The sequence below is a fragment of the Xyrauchen texanus genome, chromosome 11 (genome assembly GCF_025860055.1).
Source record: "Xyrauchen texanus isolate HMW12.3.18 chromosome 11, RBS_HiC_50CHRs, whole genome shotgun sequence".
Lineage (NCBI taxonomy): Eukaryota > Metazoa > Chordata > Actinopteri > Cypriniformes > Catostomidae > Xyrauchen > Xyrauchen texanus.
This window is the reverse complement of record NC_068286.1, coordinates 16519282-16539423: the sequence shown is the minus strand read 5'-3', so window position 1 is coordinate 16539423 and position 20142 is coordinate 16519282. Positions and strand designations below refer to the sequence as shown.

The 20142-nt window shown below is 38.8% G+C and overlaps 1 protein-coding gene across 1 annotated transcript in view; it reads right to left on the bottom strand.

Annotated features, from left to right (window-relative positions):
* Window positions 1–20142, bottom strand: part of LOC127651798 (uncharacterized) — a 35171-nt gene that overhangs the window by 13452 nt on the left and 1577 nt on the right. The window contains exons 2-5 of the mRNA XM_052137814.1: window positions 6801–6913; window positions 5433–5517; window positions 4248–4443; window positions 3907–3975 (exon numbers count right to left, since the gene is read on the bottom strand). Coding sequence (XP_051993774.1) covers window positions 3907–3975; window positions 4248–4443; window positions 5433–5517; window positions 6801–6913 — 463 coding nt within the window. The remainder of the gene's footprint in view (window positions 1–3906; window positions 3976–4247; window positions 4444–5432; window positions 5518–6800; window positions 6914–20142) is intronic.

Here is a 20142-nt window from a genome sequence, read left to right as displayed (position 1 = left end):
GCAGCCAGAGCGGAATGCAAATTTGTAGTCGAATGTAGAGAACTACTCCAGCACCCCGTGCCAGCATCCATTTCAGTGAAAAAGGCTTTTTCACTGAAAATTTTTACATATTGATGCAAGCATTGTTTCCCTAGGATTTTTGTCCTCGAGCCTTTGTCCATTAGTCTTGGAGATCCAGACTTTAAAGCCCTTTATAAACTTATATAAGCACAGGTAAGACCATGTATGACTCCTCATTGCTGTGGTGAGGTATTGTAGCTAGTTTTTCTAAAATAATAATAATAATGACAATAAATTATATAATTTGTTATGAAAACAAAATAGTACCCTAAACAGAAACTGCCACAGTCTCACTAGAATTCAAATGGTTCACATTGGTTTTGTGATCTGCACCGCAATATTGAGGGAAGCCCATGCACCCAATGCGTGTGCTCCAGAGATACAGAGCAGATGGCTTGCAGGAAAACCAGTCTTCAATCGCCCATGAAAATATTGTGCTTCAGATGAGAAGCATATTTAGCGTGTTTAAAGTGCTGAACTAAAGATTATCATTAAATTTGCCTCAGTGGCTCGAAATGTTTATCGTTTCCATCGAAGGAGAACCATGGCATTATTCTTTCCCCGCTGTCCGCGACCCTATCTAAACTGTAGTAAAAGCCATGCACCACTGCTGTATGCATATAGGGGAAAAACTATAATGAAAAATTATGAAGACAAAATATTTTTTCTTTGAAATAACATTCGGTGGTCTTGCACGGTAATACAAGGAATGCGTATTAACCCTATAACACTGTGTGTATCAAATATGATACGGCTCCTGTCTCACTCTCTGTTCAATCTGAAAAGCCAATAAATGGCATTAAAGTATGGTATGTTTATAGCACCATCTAGTGGTTATTTGTGGAAAATGGTTTCAATCTTCAAACTATTTAAAATGGCGGCAGACTTGCGCAACAAATTACTCTTTATGTTGGGATAAATGACAGCTTGTTTTAATAAAGTAAAAGTGACAGTAATGATTATATTGTTACTGATAATTTAAAAGGAGTATTTTCTGAATATAAGCAACTTATGCTTAGTTAAAATGTTGTATATAATTGTATTGAAAAAGCCCACTGAAATCCATATGTATCAAATATTACCCAATAGGTTTTTGAGGTATATCTCTCAATCATCATTACATTCATGCCCACCACAAAAAAGAGCTTTGAAAATAATGACATATATGTTTTATGAGATATATATAAAGTGTGAACTAATATTTCTGTGTATTTTCAAATATGCAGCCTGCTCTGCCATTATAAATATATCATTATTTTACATTACAAGCTATGGTGATGCCATCTTACTATAACATCCTAAAACCCGTTTTATATTGTCAATATTAGGCTTGCCACAGTGTACAGTGTTACTGGTTTTACTCGGTACAAGGGACAACAGTGGTGTGAAATTTATACCAGGTAAAAGGGGGAAACATTATGAATGGGACATCTAATATCAATACAATAGCCTAACGAATAGAACAGCATTAAATAAAGTTGCCTAATGAAGAGTTTGCGACCCATGAAGCCAGATGTTCTGTACCAACATATCAAATTACAGAGGCAGGAAAGTACACGCACTGACAGAAGACATTTAATTGCAGGTAGCGAATATAATGTGCATGGTGGATCATTGTAAGACGTCTCGCATTCGGAATGACACGAGAAATGCTGTTAGAAAATAAGACACGCGCTTCAAGAAACACAATTCATTATATTTTTTAGAACAGATGACAGAAAAGTCGTCTATGTGCATGTCTGACACACTGTTTGTTCGGATGTGTGCAGTCTCGAGGAACACGCTTATGTAAAGGATTCTCACTCTTTGTTTTAATCTACTGAAACTTTTTGCAAGAATAGTATCGTCTATGAGAATGCTGCAAATGACCTTAGACCATCTCAGCTCAGGAGGTGCTCTAAATTCCATTCACTTTATTTCCACAGAGCAGTTAGATGTGAGTGCAACTCTGCAGGGTCACTTCATATATAGCCTATACATCTGTGATTAAATCATAAAATAATATAAAAACACGTTCATCTCGACCGACGATTTATATTTCAGTGATTATTATCATCATTATAATTATTATGTTTACATTTATAATTGTTTTTAGATCTTAATTTTTTTATTTATTTTACGCCTGTTGTCATAGATGGATATTTGTGTGACGGTAAACGGAAAGGTGGTTGTATATGTTTTCTGACCACTTTGTTTTTTTAATTGATTTTTCGTTTCGTTTGTGGTGCAATTTAATTTAGAAATTATTTTTTTTAAAATTACATTTTCAAAGCAAATTCACTAAATCAAGAATATTCACCAATCCGTCAGCTGGGGGATAATGTAAAATACATTATATTATATTTATACAATGTATTTGGATATTGCTATATTTAAAAATAAATAAATAAAAATATATATATATATATATATATATATATATATATATATATATATATATATATAGAACATATTTCTTGCATATCGCCCAGCCCTAGGAGGGAACAAAACAAATTTATTCACACACATTCAAAGTCTGTACCATTTCGAAGCAGCTAAACTGGGTCCTGGGATAAAATGTAATAAAACACCAACATTAAACCCGCAACAACCTACAATAAGTGATGCATGTACCCGGATAATGAAATATCCGACTGGTGGCACATGATGGAGAGTATGCATGGATGAAGGTTCATTGCCAAAGAGATGCTGCCCTTCACAACTGTTGAAAAGCCATCTTTCAAAAAGTTGAATAACACACATTTTAATTGCACTTAATTGTTTTCAGTTTAATTTGAATTTTTTGTAAAAATAAATACAAAATAAAGTTTAAAGTTAGAAATCAAAAATATTTTTAACGATTTCTTGTTATAGTTTGTCTAGTGGTGCTAAAAACAGTGGAATAATAAAAAAAAAACATTTATATTTCAGGCGTTACAGGGTTAAGACGTGTGTATAAAATGTTTACAAATTGAGCATATATTAATGCCGAGTTTACACTACTCGCCGACAGTTTTGTGGAGATCGCCGACAAAAGCCCGAAATCGTAGGCAAATCAGAGCTTGCTCCTGTGAGCGACAATCGCAATGTATGAATGATTAAAGACACAATATGAGAGAAGCGCCGACGCATCACCGATGTCAGCGAGATATCTAGAATGTTAAATATCTGGACCTGTCTGCGATTCATAATCGCACAATGTGAAAAAATATGTTTTGAATGCAAATGCAGAGTTGACATACAGCCAATGAGAGAGCAAGAAACGGTGCACAGGAAGTTTCAGTGGGAGGAGTCTTAATGTACCTGCAACAAAACATCAACTGTAGCATGGCTGCGGTATCAAGAAAGTCTCATTGGACCAAAGAAATTGAGCAAAAATTAGTGGAACATTGGCAGGCGCACCAGTGCCTATTTTATGTTTCATCTGAACTGTAGCACAACCGGGTGGAGAAAGAGAAGAGTTGGAGAGAAATTGCAAATTCTTTTGGACAGTCAGGTAAGCAAATAGGTAGATTTTTCAGTAGGAGGTACTTTGTCATATTGTAACCAATAAAATATATGATGCCTTTAGGTGATAAAAACATACACATCATATTCTGAAATGCATAACATATGATCATGCATTTGTTTTCATATCTCGTATCACTTCTCGCATGTACTCTGTTGTGAAACGTAATTTGGAGTCCAGGCAGAGTCATCGGGGATTCGTCAATAATGAAATGTTTTGTAATGTGTTCACCCTTGTCGTGGATTCGTCATGTAATTTGAAAACGCTGCGACTTCCATGACAAGACAGACAAATGTGTAATATGAACGGTACTATGATCCGACGTCTTCGAAAGTTGTGTAGTGTGTAGGAGGCATTACCTTTTTAACATAGCTTTCATGGTCAGAGCTGCACTCAAAGCTACTAGGAGGTACAGTGCCATGGAAACCCTGGGGGGCACAACAGCATTACAAACAAATTCAATTAAGTGACATCAGAATGTAACTATACAGTCCCCCCACTACACAACACACATACACATGAATAAATTCATGAATATGAATAAATTCAATACCATGCATTTAATGTCATGTCACACACATATGTAAAACAACTACATATCATTATGGACTGTCATCAATTTGCATATTACTAGCATCACCTAAGTGCAAATGGAGCTCAGAGTATGACATATGCTAGCCATTGTCATGGTTACACTTACCAATGCGTTTTCTCCCCACTCTGTCATACTGTAGTCCACTGTGATCTCCTCTCCTTTAGCAATGTCACGGATCGCTATGACGATCAGCCGCACTTGACTGCCACAGTGCACTTCACGAATGCGACAGTTTGGTGGTGGGTGGTACGAAACGGTCCCCCTCCCTCCACTAGAGCCTTCCAAACCCACATCACTCACACTGGATGAGAGAGAGAGAGAGAGAGAGAGAGAGAGACAGAGAGAGAGAGCGAGCAACATCAGACAGCAATACAAAAACAAACTTCTATAGATAACAACATCACAGCTGAGAAATCTTGCCGAGCATGTTTTGTAAATCACAGAGTTGCATACTAATGCATATCACATGGTACAGTCACTCTTGTTTTTCACTCACCTTTCATCATTAACATTAATAATACATTATCTCAAATTGTCTGTATCATTTGGTGTGAATTCAAATCATAACTAAGAATAGGATTTTAAAAAATAAGGTTGAATGTGTTTATAGTCAGTTAATTCTAGTTTGTGTATATGCTGCTAATGTATAATACTTTAACAAGCCCACTTACTTAAATATTTATAGTTTAGCCTTTAGCTCTGAATCCTATACAAACCTAACATACATTTCAAACTAGGATGAAGTTAATAAATGCATTTGAACTCATAATTAAAATATGCACTGTGCCCCCACACACACAACTTTACATCATAAACATACATCTATACAAATAACAAGTCTGACTCCATGTACACATAGTTCTATCAGCACTTTGACTAAACACAGCAATAAATAGATGCAAACACACACGCACACATGTATGTTAAACCCAGCTACACGCTATGATAAACACACACATAAGCACACACATTCCCTTATTAGCCCAAAGATAATAAACACGTTGCAATAAGCACACACACACACACACACACACACACACACACACACACACACACAGCCTGCATTCCAGTAATCCCCCACCTCCGCACACACACACACACACACACACTCACGCATGTTATAGCCTCACAAAACACACAATTACTTGCTATCTCCCCCAAGCATGCATATGCACAGACACACACGCACACATTCGCAGGTTTGTCTACCCAGATCTCAAACACACACACACACACACACACACACACACACACACACACACACACACACACACACACACAGTCACTCACCAGAGCTGAGCAGACTGTGTTTCATAGTATTGTCCATCAACTACATGCACTCTGTGTCTGTTCTCTGCTCCCTCACAACCATCACCTGTAACACAAATTTAATGGGCTTTACACTGACATTCACACACACAAAAATCCCTGAAATACAGAGGTTTCCAAAAGTCTGAGACCACATAAAAATAAAATGGGATTCAAAATCTTTTTTAAACCTGGAAATAGATTTTGAAACAATTAAAACAGGAGTTATGACATAACATTAATACAAAATTCTAATTCTACTAATCAAATTAGCAAATCTGTGACATTTGTACAAAAGATTTGATATCATGATTTCATTGAAGCATACAAGATCCTCTTAAGAACATTCACAAATCATGCTGGATAACACAGATCATCAGGTTTTGTCTGAGCCAGCTTGAGTGCATACCATCCTAAAAGCAAAAAGGAGGACATACCAAATACAAAAAAATAAATAATCAGAATCCATATTCGTTTTTCAATTCAACTTTTGACTGAAATTGTTAAGCTGATAATACAATTTGCGATATATATATATTTGATTAAATTAGAAAAATAAATATATATTTTTTTACTAGTGGTCTCAGACTTACAACACAATACACATCATTATCTCTGAGTAGGCACAGAGTATGTAGCCTACCTAAATGAGCTCACTATCTTTAACCTAAAGTGACCACAAACAGAAACACATATACTGTGCGAGCAAGGCCTAGTGGGTTGTGTATGTGCTCCAACATGATGTTAACACTCTGTGGTGCTCATGTGGACAAGTGATGGTACATTCACACTGACAGCGAATATACCGTTTGAGCCAGCCAAGAGCTGTTAGTTACCAGTGAGCGTTCCTACTTGACTACACTATCCAAGTGTATGAGAAGACTGAGAAGAATCACTGGAGCTCTACTGTCTGCCCTCTTTTATTGGTTGTCACTGCATTATATTGCTGCTTATTTGCAAAAGTCTGCTAAACATTGTTGCATTTTCAAAGCTGTGCACATACTCAGGACATAAAAGAGTCTGACTTGGGTTGAATCTCAATCCTAACCCCCTCACTCAACCTAACACTTTCCTGTATACATTATACTTTCCTATAAAGGAACAAATAAATAAATTGAAACAGTGACATGTCACCTGATTTCATCAACTCTCATTCAAAATGAACAACATCCAGTCGTTTGGTTGCTGCAAACTAGAATACATTTGAACACCCTTTTTTTGTTTGGCTTCAGTTATTTCCCAATCCCCCCTCCTCAACAATAATTTTCTGTCCTTTCCTTGTTGTTTTTTTTATAAATAAAAACAAAAACAAAACACAAAAAAAAAACAGCCATGAAACACATACTTTACCTTTTTCATTTCCATAGCTGTGCTCAGACATGCTCTCCTCCTCATCCTCTGTAGCAAAGACTCTTTCACACACCTTCACTGGTGTCCCTTTCCTTTTCCTTCCACAGCCACGTCTATTTCAAACACACAAGAACACACCTCATTGCATTAAATTGACAGCCTTAATCTGCAACATAACACACAGATGAATCAATAAAATGTTTACATCAGTAAGAATGGAAATCATTGCACAAGTGAATCTTTAGATCTCACTCTTGCATACATCTCTACATAAAAAACAAGTTTAATGGAAATCTTACATATCCTAAAGAGAGACTTGCTTAAAGCACAACTGCACTTCTATATAATTAATCTTCAATACCTTCTATACCTATTAAGTGAGTGTCAAATGATCTGAATCACATCAGAATGCTTCAGTGGATAAAAATTTAGGTCACAATGACGAGAGCATGAACATCAATTAGACTAACCAACTAGATTTTAAGATTTTCTGAACAAAGAGAAAATGATGGCTGCCCATGCAGAAGTCAACACAATAATGCTATGTTTTCTAGGGTGTTGCCAACTGGTGCCAGGGTGTTCTGGGCTCTTTCTAGGTGGTTGTTCAAGTCAAAAGAGTCCACCCCCAAGTCTCATAGATATTGCACGGGTCTCTATTTCAATTGATGAAGTTACTGTTTACAAAGAAACACACCACTCCGCCATATCCGGGTTCTTATTGCAGCTCAGAAAATAACTGTGTTAAATAGTGTTTTGCTCAAAATGAGCTGAAAATGATAAAAACGTGCTACTTGTGGGGTTGAAACACTTATGTGTTTCATAATCTGTTTCCTACAGATCACTGGATATTTTGGTTTCATTGCGAAACCATGCCTTTCCTTGATGATTTGGTCCATTTGGCACGATTACGGTTTCTTTTTCAACATGTTGCTTGTATGTACGTAACAAATATGTAATTTACCGATTTTAGCAAACCGTGCTGAGAAATTCAAGCCGAGAACTGGTTGAGCCATGCCGAATTGTGCTCAACTGGAAATGCTGCTGGAACAGTTCTTCACCATGCTCAGAACCATTCGGCCCGATGGTGGAACAGTGGCTTATGGGATTTTCGACAATTTTCCATCCGCCAGAGTCTAATCGCTTATAAAAGTAAGAGTATTCTTTTCTTTAAAAAGCCACATCATTTGAGGCATCACTAGTTAAACTAATTAAAGTGTTCAGTTGAATCTGTACAGTAACTATACAGAACAAAACACAGATATAGCTGGATTCTAAACAGAGAGTAACTGACAACATAAGAGAGTGTGTGCACGCATGAGCTGCCATTTATAGAACTGTATATGAACGCCAAAGCTCAGTTTTTCACAGATGCAACTGTGAATGCTTAATTAGACAAATGTGGAGATGTACACATTCTCTTGGTTACAAATGTGTTCAGTGTGTGTGTGTGTGAGTGAGTGAGTGAATGTCTGACGTATTCATTGATCTGTGATAAGACTCAGCCTTGCCGACCGGATATTGATCAGTCCAAAAGAGTGTGTTTGCATGTGCAGGAAGGCACATTCACATGTTCATCCCTATATCAAGTATTTCAGGACAGCTGCAGACTTCTCACTGATATAATGGCGAAGAGAGTCAAAGTCAATTCTATGGATCATAGTCAGGCTAGACCAAAAATTGTATTTAAAGCTGCACTACCTACATTTTCAAGTTCATTATTGAGTGAGTACATAGAAAATAATTTATTTTGTCAATAGGGTTTAGGTCTGGAGACATGCTTGGCCAGTCCATCACCTTCACCCTCAGCTTCTTTAGCAAGGCAGTGGTCGTCTTGGAGGTGTGTTTGGGGTCGTTATCATGCTGGAATAGGCGCATGATATATCATGCGGCCTAGTCTCTGAAGGGAGGGGATCATGCTCTGCTTCGGTATGTAACAGTACATGTTGGCATTCATGGTTCCCTCAATGAACTGTAGCTCCCCAGTGCCGGCAGCACTCATGCGGCCCCAGACCATGACACTCCCACCACCATGCTTGACTGTAGGCAAGACACACTTGTCTTTGTACTCCTCACCTGGTTTCCGCCACACACGCTTGACACCATCTGAACCAAATAAGTTTATCTTGGTCTCATCAGACCACAGGACATGGTTCCAGTAATCCATGTCCTTAGTCTGCTTGTCTTCAGCAAACTGTTTGCGGGCATTCTTGTGCATCAGCTTTAGAAGAGGCTTCCTTCTGGGACGACAGCCATGCAGACCAATTTGATGCAGTGTGCGGCGTATGGTCTGAGCACTGACAGGCTGACCCCCCACCACTTCAACCTCTGCAGCAATGCTGGCAGCACTCATACGTCTATTTCCCAAAGACAACCTCTGGATATGATGCTGAGCATGTGCACTCAACTTCTTTGATCGACCATGGCGAGGCCTGTTCTGAGTGGAACCTGTCCTGTTAAACCGCTGTACGGTCTTGGCCACCGTGCAGCAGCTCAGGGTCAGGGTATTGGCAATCTTCTTATAGCCTAGGCCATCTTTATGTAGAGCAACAATTCTTTTTTTCAGATCCTCAGAGAGTTCTTTGCCATGAGGTGCCATGTTGAACTTCCATTGTCCAGTTTGAGGGAATTTGAGGGAGTGTGAGAGCGATGACACCAAATTTAACACACCTGCTCCACATTCACACCTGAGACCTTGTAACACTAATGAGTCACATGAGACTGAGGGAGGGGAAAATGGCTAATTGGGCCCAATTTGGACATTTTCACTTAGGGGTGTACTCACTTTTGTTGCCAGCGGTTTAGACATTAATGGCTGTGTGTTGAGTTATTTTGAGGGGACAGCAAATTGACACTGTTATACAAGCTGTACACTCACTACTTTACATTTTAGTAAAGTGTCATTTCTTTAGTGTTGTCACATGAAAAGATATAATCAAACATTTACAAAAATGTGAGGGGTGTACTCACTTTTGTGAGATACTCTATGTCCTCATGAAATCATACACACTCTCCTTAAAATCCCAACACCGCAAAGAAAGAATGACTGGACGTACACTGCAACTATAACTGTGTTTACTTGTCAATGGAAGTAACGCCCACATTTCTCGCTAAGCATCACAGGACATAGGGAAAAGGTGGATAATGCTTGGATATGTTTTCTGGTAGGGTTGCTGAGGCTTATATTGGTTGTCATGCATAAATGAATCGAACATTACTTATGTTTTTACAGAAGAGCAGTGGCGAATCACACACAACTCGTGTAAAATGTTCCTCCGTAAATAACTTGCAGTTATATACTTCAACCGCTAGAGGGACAAAAATTGCATAGTGTAGATTTAATGTAAATTAAAAGCCGGCAGTGAGGGGTAGATGACAATATATAAAGCTGAATTATTGCTTTAGTCTGACTGAAACAGAACTTCTAAAGTAGTTTTGTAACGTAAGGTGTGTGAACATAGTTACAGTTGTGAACAGAGTTTTAGTTGAATAACAGCCACTGTTTTCTGTGGACATACTCCTGTCCAGCCTCTCAGTAAATCTGATTACACACACACACACACACACACACTTTTGTAACTCTTTCTCAAAGTCACTACACTGCAAAACGGACATGCTTTTAATCACTCCCTGTTCCGCAGGCCCAAATCTGTTTCCCTTTCGTTCATTTGTGTATCACAATTGTGTTTATCTCTCATTTTCTGTTTTTTCCTCTTTTCTTCACACACACACACAAAATCCCATTCCACTCAAACCAACACACAAACAAGTCAGGAAACACACGTGCAGGCAGAGAGAGACACACATGTGCACAAGGACACAAACCCACACACACACACACAACTCTCTCTTATATCAACACATATGCGCGCGCACACACACACACACACACACACACACACCATCCCCCCAGCTGGACACACATGTATGTGTTCCCATGCACACAAACACACCCTACCCTTTTAAAGCCTTTATTGCAAGCACACTCACACACACTGACAGACACACACACACACAAATATCTTCTCTTCAGCTGAGCTCACATGCACGCAAGCACACACACCCCACCCCCATCTCAAGCTCACATGCACACGCACGCACGCACACACACACACACACAAGCTCACTAAAGTGCACACACACTCACTCACGCTCTCTCAAATAACCAAGCCCAGAGTCTCATATTCTCAGTCTCTCTCAGACAAGCACACACGCGCACACACGCGCACACACACACACGCACACACGCGCACACAGAGACAAACTCACATATTCCCAAAGTCTGCAGTCTCTCTATAGCCTTTCTCTTTGAAAATGCCACTCACACACACTCCATTTCCATAACTAATTTCTCTCTCACACATGTTTTAATATTGTAAACATACACATGCACGCTCTCAGTCTCAATATGCACACACTCACGCAATCAACACACATTCGCCTTTGTTGAGAACACTCTCTGCCTTATTCACACTCACAAACAAATCACACACAGACACACAATCATATAACATATCCGCCTACTCTCTCTCTCACACACACACACTCACTGTCTTCCTCTTTCATAAACAAAGTAGATGCATAAACTCTCCCTCTCCTTTCCACTGTCTTCAGCACACACACTCTTCGGTGTATGTCTTTCACAAAAACACAGATGCACAAACATTTTCGCACATGTGGGCCGCACACACGCATGCACACGCACACACACACACACACACACACACACACACACACACACACACACACACACACACACACACACACACATTTATTTGTGCAGCTATCCATATGAGGACTCTCCATAGATATAATGATTTTTATACTGTATGAACTATAGATTCTATCACCTAACCCTACCCCTAAACTTAACCCTCACAAAAAACTTTTTTAAACCTCATTTTTACATTTTCAAAAAAAACATAGTTTAGTATGTTTTTTAAGCTATTTGAATTATGGGGACACTATAAATGTCCCCATAAACCACATTTATAGCATAATACCCTTGTAATTACCAGTTTGTAACCTAAAAAAATGTCCTCATAAACCACCCAAACCCGCCCCCACACACACACACACACACACACACACACACACACACACACACACACACACACACACACACACACACACACAATCTCTCTCGCTCTCTGCCTCAAGAGCACAAACACACACACACACCCTCCCCTCTACAGTGAGCCACAGGAACACACACACACACACATACACATGCACACACGCACGCACGCACACACACACAGATCTAAACACACATAAACACTTGTGCAGACACACAATCTCTCTCCCAGTAACACACACACACATACTCTTCTCCTTTATCTCTCTCTCACACACACAGCTCTATACTCATATACACATACACATTCTCTCTCAAACACAGTCACACACACACACACACACACACACACACACATACACACACACCCTCTCTTTCTGCCTCATGAGCACACACACCCTCCCCTCCTCGTTCAACCACTAGAACAAACACACACGCGCACGCACACACACACACACACACACACACACAAACTGAGCCTTCTCTCTGTTTCCAAGACACACTCTCCCTCCCCTTGTTTCAGTTTCAACCCTGCAAGCATGCGCACACACGCGCATGCACACACACACACACACACACACACACACACACACACATTTCCTCACCATTTTCGCTCCTTTCTGTCTCTCTCTCGCTCTCTCTCTCACACACACAGACACACACACACATACACCCTCCCCTCTTCTGTTCCTCTCTCTCTCTCTGTCACACACACAAACACACACACTAGCCTTTGCCTTGCTCACACACACAGTCTCCCTCCTCTCTCTCTCACACACACACACGCACACACACACCTCCCCTTCGCTTTTCATCACAACATACTCTCTCAATCTTTCTCTTAAACAGACACACAATTTTATGTCTCTTTTTTCACTTATTTTCACACAATACCAAACATAACTTACAACATGCAAGCTCACTAACATCACATTAACATTACCATACCACTTAAACAACTGCCCATTGGAAAGAAAAAACACATAAAATCTCTTTACTGTAGTATCTCATTTATTGCTCCTAAACAGCAAAGTGATTAAATGGGGAGCAAATTGAGACATTTGCTAAGTACTCCTGCTTCTCGGATTAAAGAAAAAGAGTCTCCTTTACATTTTCAAGACACCTCAACAATCTATACATTTATATGCACTTTAAAAGTTTGATTTCAGTCAGACCAAAACAATAATTCTTTAAAAAAATAAATAAAAAAAAATGTTATGTAATGCATCCCCTTGTTCCTGAGGGTTCACCTATATAATGTAATTGTAGCTTGGCCTTGTCCAGCATGCATGCATGCTATTCAAATAGGACCACAACTGGCCACACTGTTGCGTGAATGCTCTGACAGACAGTTTTTACGCACATTGTGTATTTAAAGGAACAGTTCACCAAAAACTGAAAATTCTCTCATAATTCACTCACCCTTATGCCATCCTACAATTGTGTGTGACTTTTTTTATTCAGCAGAACAAAAATTAAGAGTTTTAGAAGAATTTCTCAGCTCTTTTGGTCTGTTCAATGCAAGTGAATGGGTGCCAAAATTCTGATGCTCCAAAAATCACACAAATTAGCATAAAAGTAATCCATATAACTCTAGTGGTTAAATCCATGTCTCCAGAGGCAATTTGATAGGTGTGGGTGAAAAACAGATCAATATTTAAGTTTTTGAATTGTCCTTCCTGCTCAGTGAGTCTCCACTTTAACTTTCATTTTCACTTTCTTTTCTTGTGTTTTTGGTGATTCACATTCTTCATGCATATGCCTCCTACTGGTCAAGGAGAATATTCGATCATGCATTGTGTCATACTTGTACAGAGAGATGAGGACTGTAGCTTGACTACACAAAAACCTGCTGTAGCTTGATTATAACTGCGCATGTAAACGAGCGTTCAGATTTGCAAACGATAGTCTGCAATCAAATGTCAGAGATTCCAATATGAACTCAAAATATTTGTCATCAGATTCTCTCAAAACCAAATTATCTGGACAATGCTATCCACTTTCATTTTATAGCTCTATACTCTCACTGTAAGACAGCGATTTAATAATCTCAAATGTGTCTGTTTTTATTTCTTTTGAGGCTCAAAGTTGATACTTAAATGAAACATAACTCCATTAAATCTCCTGGCCTTTGAAAGAGCAACATCTGGGCAATAACATTTTCCTATGGGCGAATTCAACGAGTTGTTAAATCATCAGTTCAGATTTGTCTTTGGCTGTATTTACACCCGGAATTAAGAGGTGTTTTGGGCAATCACAAGTGGACAGGTGAGACACATTACCGTTTACAGTCAGTCATAATATCGGAGGGTGTCTGATTTCACAACGACTATGACTATGTAAATCACTGTCAGTGTATTACAGCTTGATAATAAAGTGCTGAAGAGTAAAAGAAGAAAAACAAAGTGCTAAAAACCACTGCACCATTTCTCCCAATTGACCCTTCACTAAGCCCCGCCTTAAAAGCATTTCTGTCCAAACTGTTGCAGTCCACCATTACTCTGACACGCGTTTGATATTTTTAAATGAGAGCCTATGGGAATAATGTGTGTTTGAGTACTTTTAAGCAGGATTTTATCAAAATGATCCAAAAAATTAAGAAACACTTTGTTGCCAGGTCACTTGTAAGAGTGACACGTGGTACCCAGAGAGGTTATGTGCAGTTTTATCTTTCTTAAAAAAAAATAAAAATAATCTTTAAATAAATATTGAGAAGAGCATACTATGGATTAAACTCTGTCAGATCTCATTCCCAAATGAACATGAATAACATTAGCAAGGATACCTTAAGGTAAATTAAAGCTAATAACTGAATGCAATTACTTTAATGATTCAAATCATAGTAAATGCATAGTACATAATTCACAGCATCATAGTGAGTGTATTATGAGATGTTATAAGCAGTTCTGTTCACTTATGCCAATGTTATCAGGTGTGTAATGTTATGAAATTGCAAATGATTATTAAGTGACTGTGATGATTGTTTCATTTATTCTCCACAGTTTTCAATCAAATTACTGTGTAATTTAACAATTTATTTTACAAAAAACATCAGATAAATATGCCTTACATTGATACTCTTCATTCCAGCCCACTAAAAGGTGCAGTATGTAAGATAACCAAGGAATGGTGGTGGTTTAGTGGTCTAAGCACATAACTGGTAATCTGGTTATCAGAAGGAAGCTGGTTCGAGCCCCACAGCTACCACCATTGTGTCCTTGAACAAGGCACTTAACTCCAGGTTGCTCCAGGGGGATTGTCCCTGTAATAAGGGATTGCTTTGGATAAAAGCGTCTCACAAATGCATAAATGTAAGATTCACAAACCCTTGTTATTAGTGACACCTGTGGCTATTAAGTGAACTGCAGCCAGTTACCTGTTGCTCGTGCTCGTGCACACACTCCATATGGACGTGAGGGAGCGAGCATCCAAAACAATGACGCAACGTACAAAGATGCTGAACGTGATTCACTGGCATCATGCTGACAGATGATGTATCATAATTAAAATTACAGTTATGATTGTTTTACAACAAACTTTAAGACTAAACTAAAACTACTTATCAGCTAACATAGCATACTGATACACACACACTATCAAATATTATAGGTAGTATTACATACTACCGAACTATACCAGACAGTTTACTGTTCCTCTGTAGTTTGTTTTGTATGTCATATGTTGTACTACAAATAAGAAACCAGGGTATTTGCTTAGATTTATCCTGTATACCTGACTTTTAGTATAAAGAGAAGATTGTTGAAATTATTTGAATGTTACAAAGCAAGGTAGCTTGCAATTCGTCAGCTTACCTGTCCAATAAGAAGAATGCCAATTCAGGGTCGGTTTTGATCCCCAAAATTGAGTGAAGGTAGAAATGCCCTGCCGATATTCAGTCTAGTTTTCGCTCGACCACAATCATGTTCCCGCTTAGCCAGATGGGATTCAGTAGATAAATGTTTTTTTTTTTTTTTTGTAGTGCTGGGTGCCGGACGTTTGCTGGATTCCATCTTTAAGATAACGTTACCTAGTGCTGCAGTTTGTGATGACCTGAGGCAAGGCTCTCGGGAGCGAGCATAAACGTAACATCCTTGGGCTCATTTTTTAAGTTGCGTTACAAGCCGTTCACACATTGGCAAAAAAAGCGAATACTACATGAAAATTGTTACATTTGGCACCTTTAAGAATGTTGTCAATTCTGTTTATGAGAATATTTTCCCAAAAACGTGCCGTTGACGTCAAACTCCCATTAATTCCTCTGGGAGTTCTGTAGAGCTTGTCAGAGCAAGCGACTGTAACCAAGGGGGGTGGTTTTAGTGGAGTACTTGTATTAACTGAGCTTCAGATGTGTGTTTCTCATATCTGTGTCCCTGCATGTTGATATCAGACACACTGAAGAAGTCCAGTGATGTGTATGTGTATTCGATTTTTCCAATTTTCTGATCTGATGGTTATTTCCTTTTAAAACCACACATAACTGGCACATTTTAAACTTGTTTTAGTGCAGTGGTTGATTGATGGGTGAGTAGGCCGTGCTTTGCTGCTGTGCTAACGCATTCGAACGGATAAGCGTTTATATAAAGAGCCCAATGAGGTCACATGTGTTTTCGAACACTTAAGACAACCTCCGAATGTGGTTGAATGGACAAATCTTAAAACCATTTGGACCCCTTTTACACCTGTGTTTAGTACAGTGCCATTTCAAATGTACTGCACATAACGGATCTTAATACCAGGTGTAAACGGTTCAAACGGTTTTATTTAAGCTGTCTCACTCTCCTCAAAAGACATACTGGCTCCACACAGAACATGCATTTCAATATCTCATTCTCTCTTTATACCTGCACCTTATCTCTCTCTCTCTCTCTCTCTCTCTCTCTCTTTATATCTCACAAACACATATACTACCTGTTCATCCAGCTCTCCCTTCCAAACACAATCAACAAACACACAGCACTGACACACACACACACACGCACGCACACACACACACACACACACACACACACACACTCACTCACTTTCAGTTATCCACTGGCTTTGTACTTTATACACACACACAACTCATAACAGTACACACAAACACACACACACACGCAAACCTAAACCTTGCCGTCCTCTTTCTCTCTCTCTCTCTCTTTCTCTCACGCACACATGACATACACACACACAAACACTCTCCCTCCCCCTCTCAGTAACACACGTTAATGCACAAACACAAGCATCCACACCCCTCCCCTTCACTGTTCCCATCTCTCGCATACACGTGTGCGTACTCTCATAAGCACACACACACACACACACACACACACACACACACACACACACAAACACACATATTGTGTTTCCATGTTTTATGGGGACTTTCCATAGACATAATGTTTTTTATACTGTACAAACTATATATTCTATCCCCTAACCCTAACCCTACTCCTAAACCTAACCCTCACAGAAAACATTCTGCATTTTGACATTTTCAAAAAACATAATTTAGTATGATTTATAAGATGTTTTCCTCATGGGGACCGACAAATTGTCCCCACAAGGTCAAAACTTTCATGTTTTACTATCCTTATGGGGACATTTGGTCCCCCACAAAGTGATAAATACATGCTCACACACACACACACACCAACATACTTCACACTTCTCTCCCCATATAACATCCACTATAAATAAACATCTTCTTCAGCACCAGTGATGTGGCACACACTCCCCCCCACACACACACCTTTCTTCAGACAAACATACACACCTTGACTATATAATACCTTTAACATGGTCCACTCCACTCCACCCCGCCCAAACATATAGTATATGTTTGTTTCTGTCATGATAGTGCTTATGACATTTTCAATCCACTAACATGACCCTCACAGACATTTTTTAGAATTTTTTGATTTTCAAGGCATTAAGTAGTATGGTTTTTAAAAGTAATGTTTCAAGTTAAGCTCAATTGACAACATATGTGGTGTAATGTTGATTACCACAAAAATCCTTTCGACTCGTCCCTCTTTAATAAAGAAAAGAAAAAGAAAATCATGGTTACAGTAAGGCACTTCCAATGGAAGTGAATGAGGCCAGTCCATAAACATTAAAATACTCACTGTTTCAAAAGTATAGCCACAAGACATAAACATTATACATGTTAACGTGGTTTTAATGTCATAAAATCATGTATTTACTGGTATTAAGGCATTACCAGATTACAGGGTTTACCTGTTATGTCGCCATGACAATGAAGTTGTAATATTGGATATCCACAGTTTTCTAAGCAACCACTGGGCGGCGTCATGATGATTCGAATGACCTGTTTTCTGTTTCAGGTCTCGAGACACAATGGAAAACTAAGTGAAATGAGTGATCCAGATGGAGAACAACAACTATTTACATGTTTATTGGAGTAAAAATTTATTTTAGGCTCAATTTAAGTAACAGCTTAAAGTCGTTAAAGATATCTACATAAATAACCTCGGACCATCGCTTCATGTCATCTACCAATTCAGGTAATATGTACATATATGACACTAAAATCATGCTAATGTGTGTAACAGTTTCATCTTGTGACTATACTTTTGAAAAAGTATGTATTTTAACATTTATTGACTGGCCCCATTGAATTCCTTTATAAGTGCCTTACTGTAACCCAAATTCTTTCCTTTTTTTTTTTTTATAAAATGGATGAATCAAAATATTTTTTTTAGGTAACCAACATTATACCACAAATGCTGTCAATTGAGCTTTACTTGTATTTAACCCTGAACACTCCTTTAAGTATATTGTGTTTTCCTTGTATGTTCTGTTGGCTGGTCCACATAATTTTGATGTTTTCAGGTTTTACTATCCTTGTGGGGGAAATTTGGTCCCCATAATGCAGCCAAAATCTGACAGACATACACAAGTTTGTTTTTCAGTTATGGTGGAGAATTTCCATTGACGTCTATTGTTTATAAACTGTCCAAATAAAATAAAAAATTATCCCTGAATCCGAGCATTACCCCAAACCGTAACCCTCAAACAAAACTTTCTGCATTTTTGTATTTTCATGAAGACATTATTAAGGATGCTTATTGATTGCTACATTTTTCCAAACTGTTGGATGGTCCCCACATTGTCACGATTTCAGGTTTACCTATCCTTGTGGGGACATTTGGTCCAACATACGCATACACACACAAACTTGTTTTTATATAAATGTGGGGACTCTCCATAGACTTCCATGCATTTTATGGATTTTATACAGATGTAACAATAATTTCTATCCTCTAACCCTACCCCTAAACCTAACCCTCACAAAAATCTTTCTGAAAAAACCCAACATTGTTTAGTATGTTTAATAAGCCATTTCCCTCATTGAGACCGCTGGCTGGGCCCACAAGGCAGGTGATCTCAGGTTTTACTATCTTTGTGGGGACATTTGTTCCCCACAATGTAGTATAAACATGTACAAACACAAGTTGCTGCAGCTATCCTTATGAGGACTCTCCATAGACATAATGATTTTTATACTGTACGAACTATAGATTACATGCCCTAACCTACCCCTCACCAAAAACTTTCTAAATTTTTACATTTTCAAAAAACTATGTTTAGTATGTTTTTTGAGCGATTTGAATTATGGGCACACTAGAAATATCCCCATAAACCACATTTATAACATAATACTCTTGTAATTACCAGTTTGTAACCTAAAAAATGTCCTCATAAACCACCAAAACCCGCCCACAAACACACACCTCTTCCAAGCATTCTGACACAAAGGCACACTACCTTTAAAAAATACAATCACACACTCTTTCTGTCACACACTGTCATGATGTGTGACTGTCATACACTCTTCCCCCTTTCACACACTCTTACACGCACCAACATATTGTGTCTGTTTTTGTCACGCACACACTCACACTGTTGGCCTCCCTCCCTCATGCTCTCCCTCACATACACACGCAAGCATGTACACATTCTCTCTCAAACACACACACACACACACACACACACACACACACACACACACACACACATGCTGTACTTGTTCCTTTCTCTCACGCTCTGCTCCCTCCCTCCTCCCATCTGCATGCTCTTTCTCTCTCTCTCTCTCACACACACACACACACACACACACACACACACACAAACACGTACTCTCTGATGCAGACATACTCTCTCTTTCTCTCTCTGACACACACTCTTTCTGACACACATAACACACACTCTCTCTCTCTCTCTGACACACACACATTCTCTCTCTTTGACACATACACACTCTCA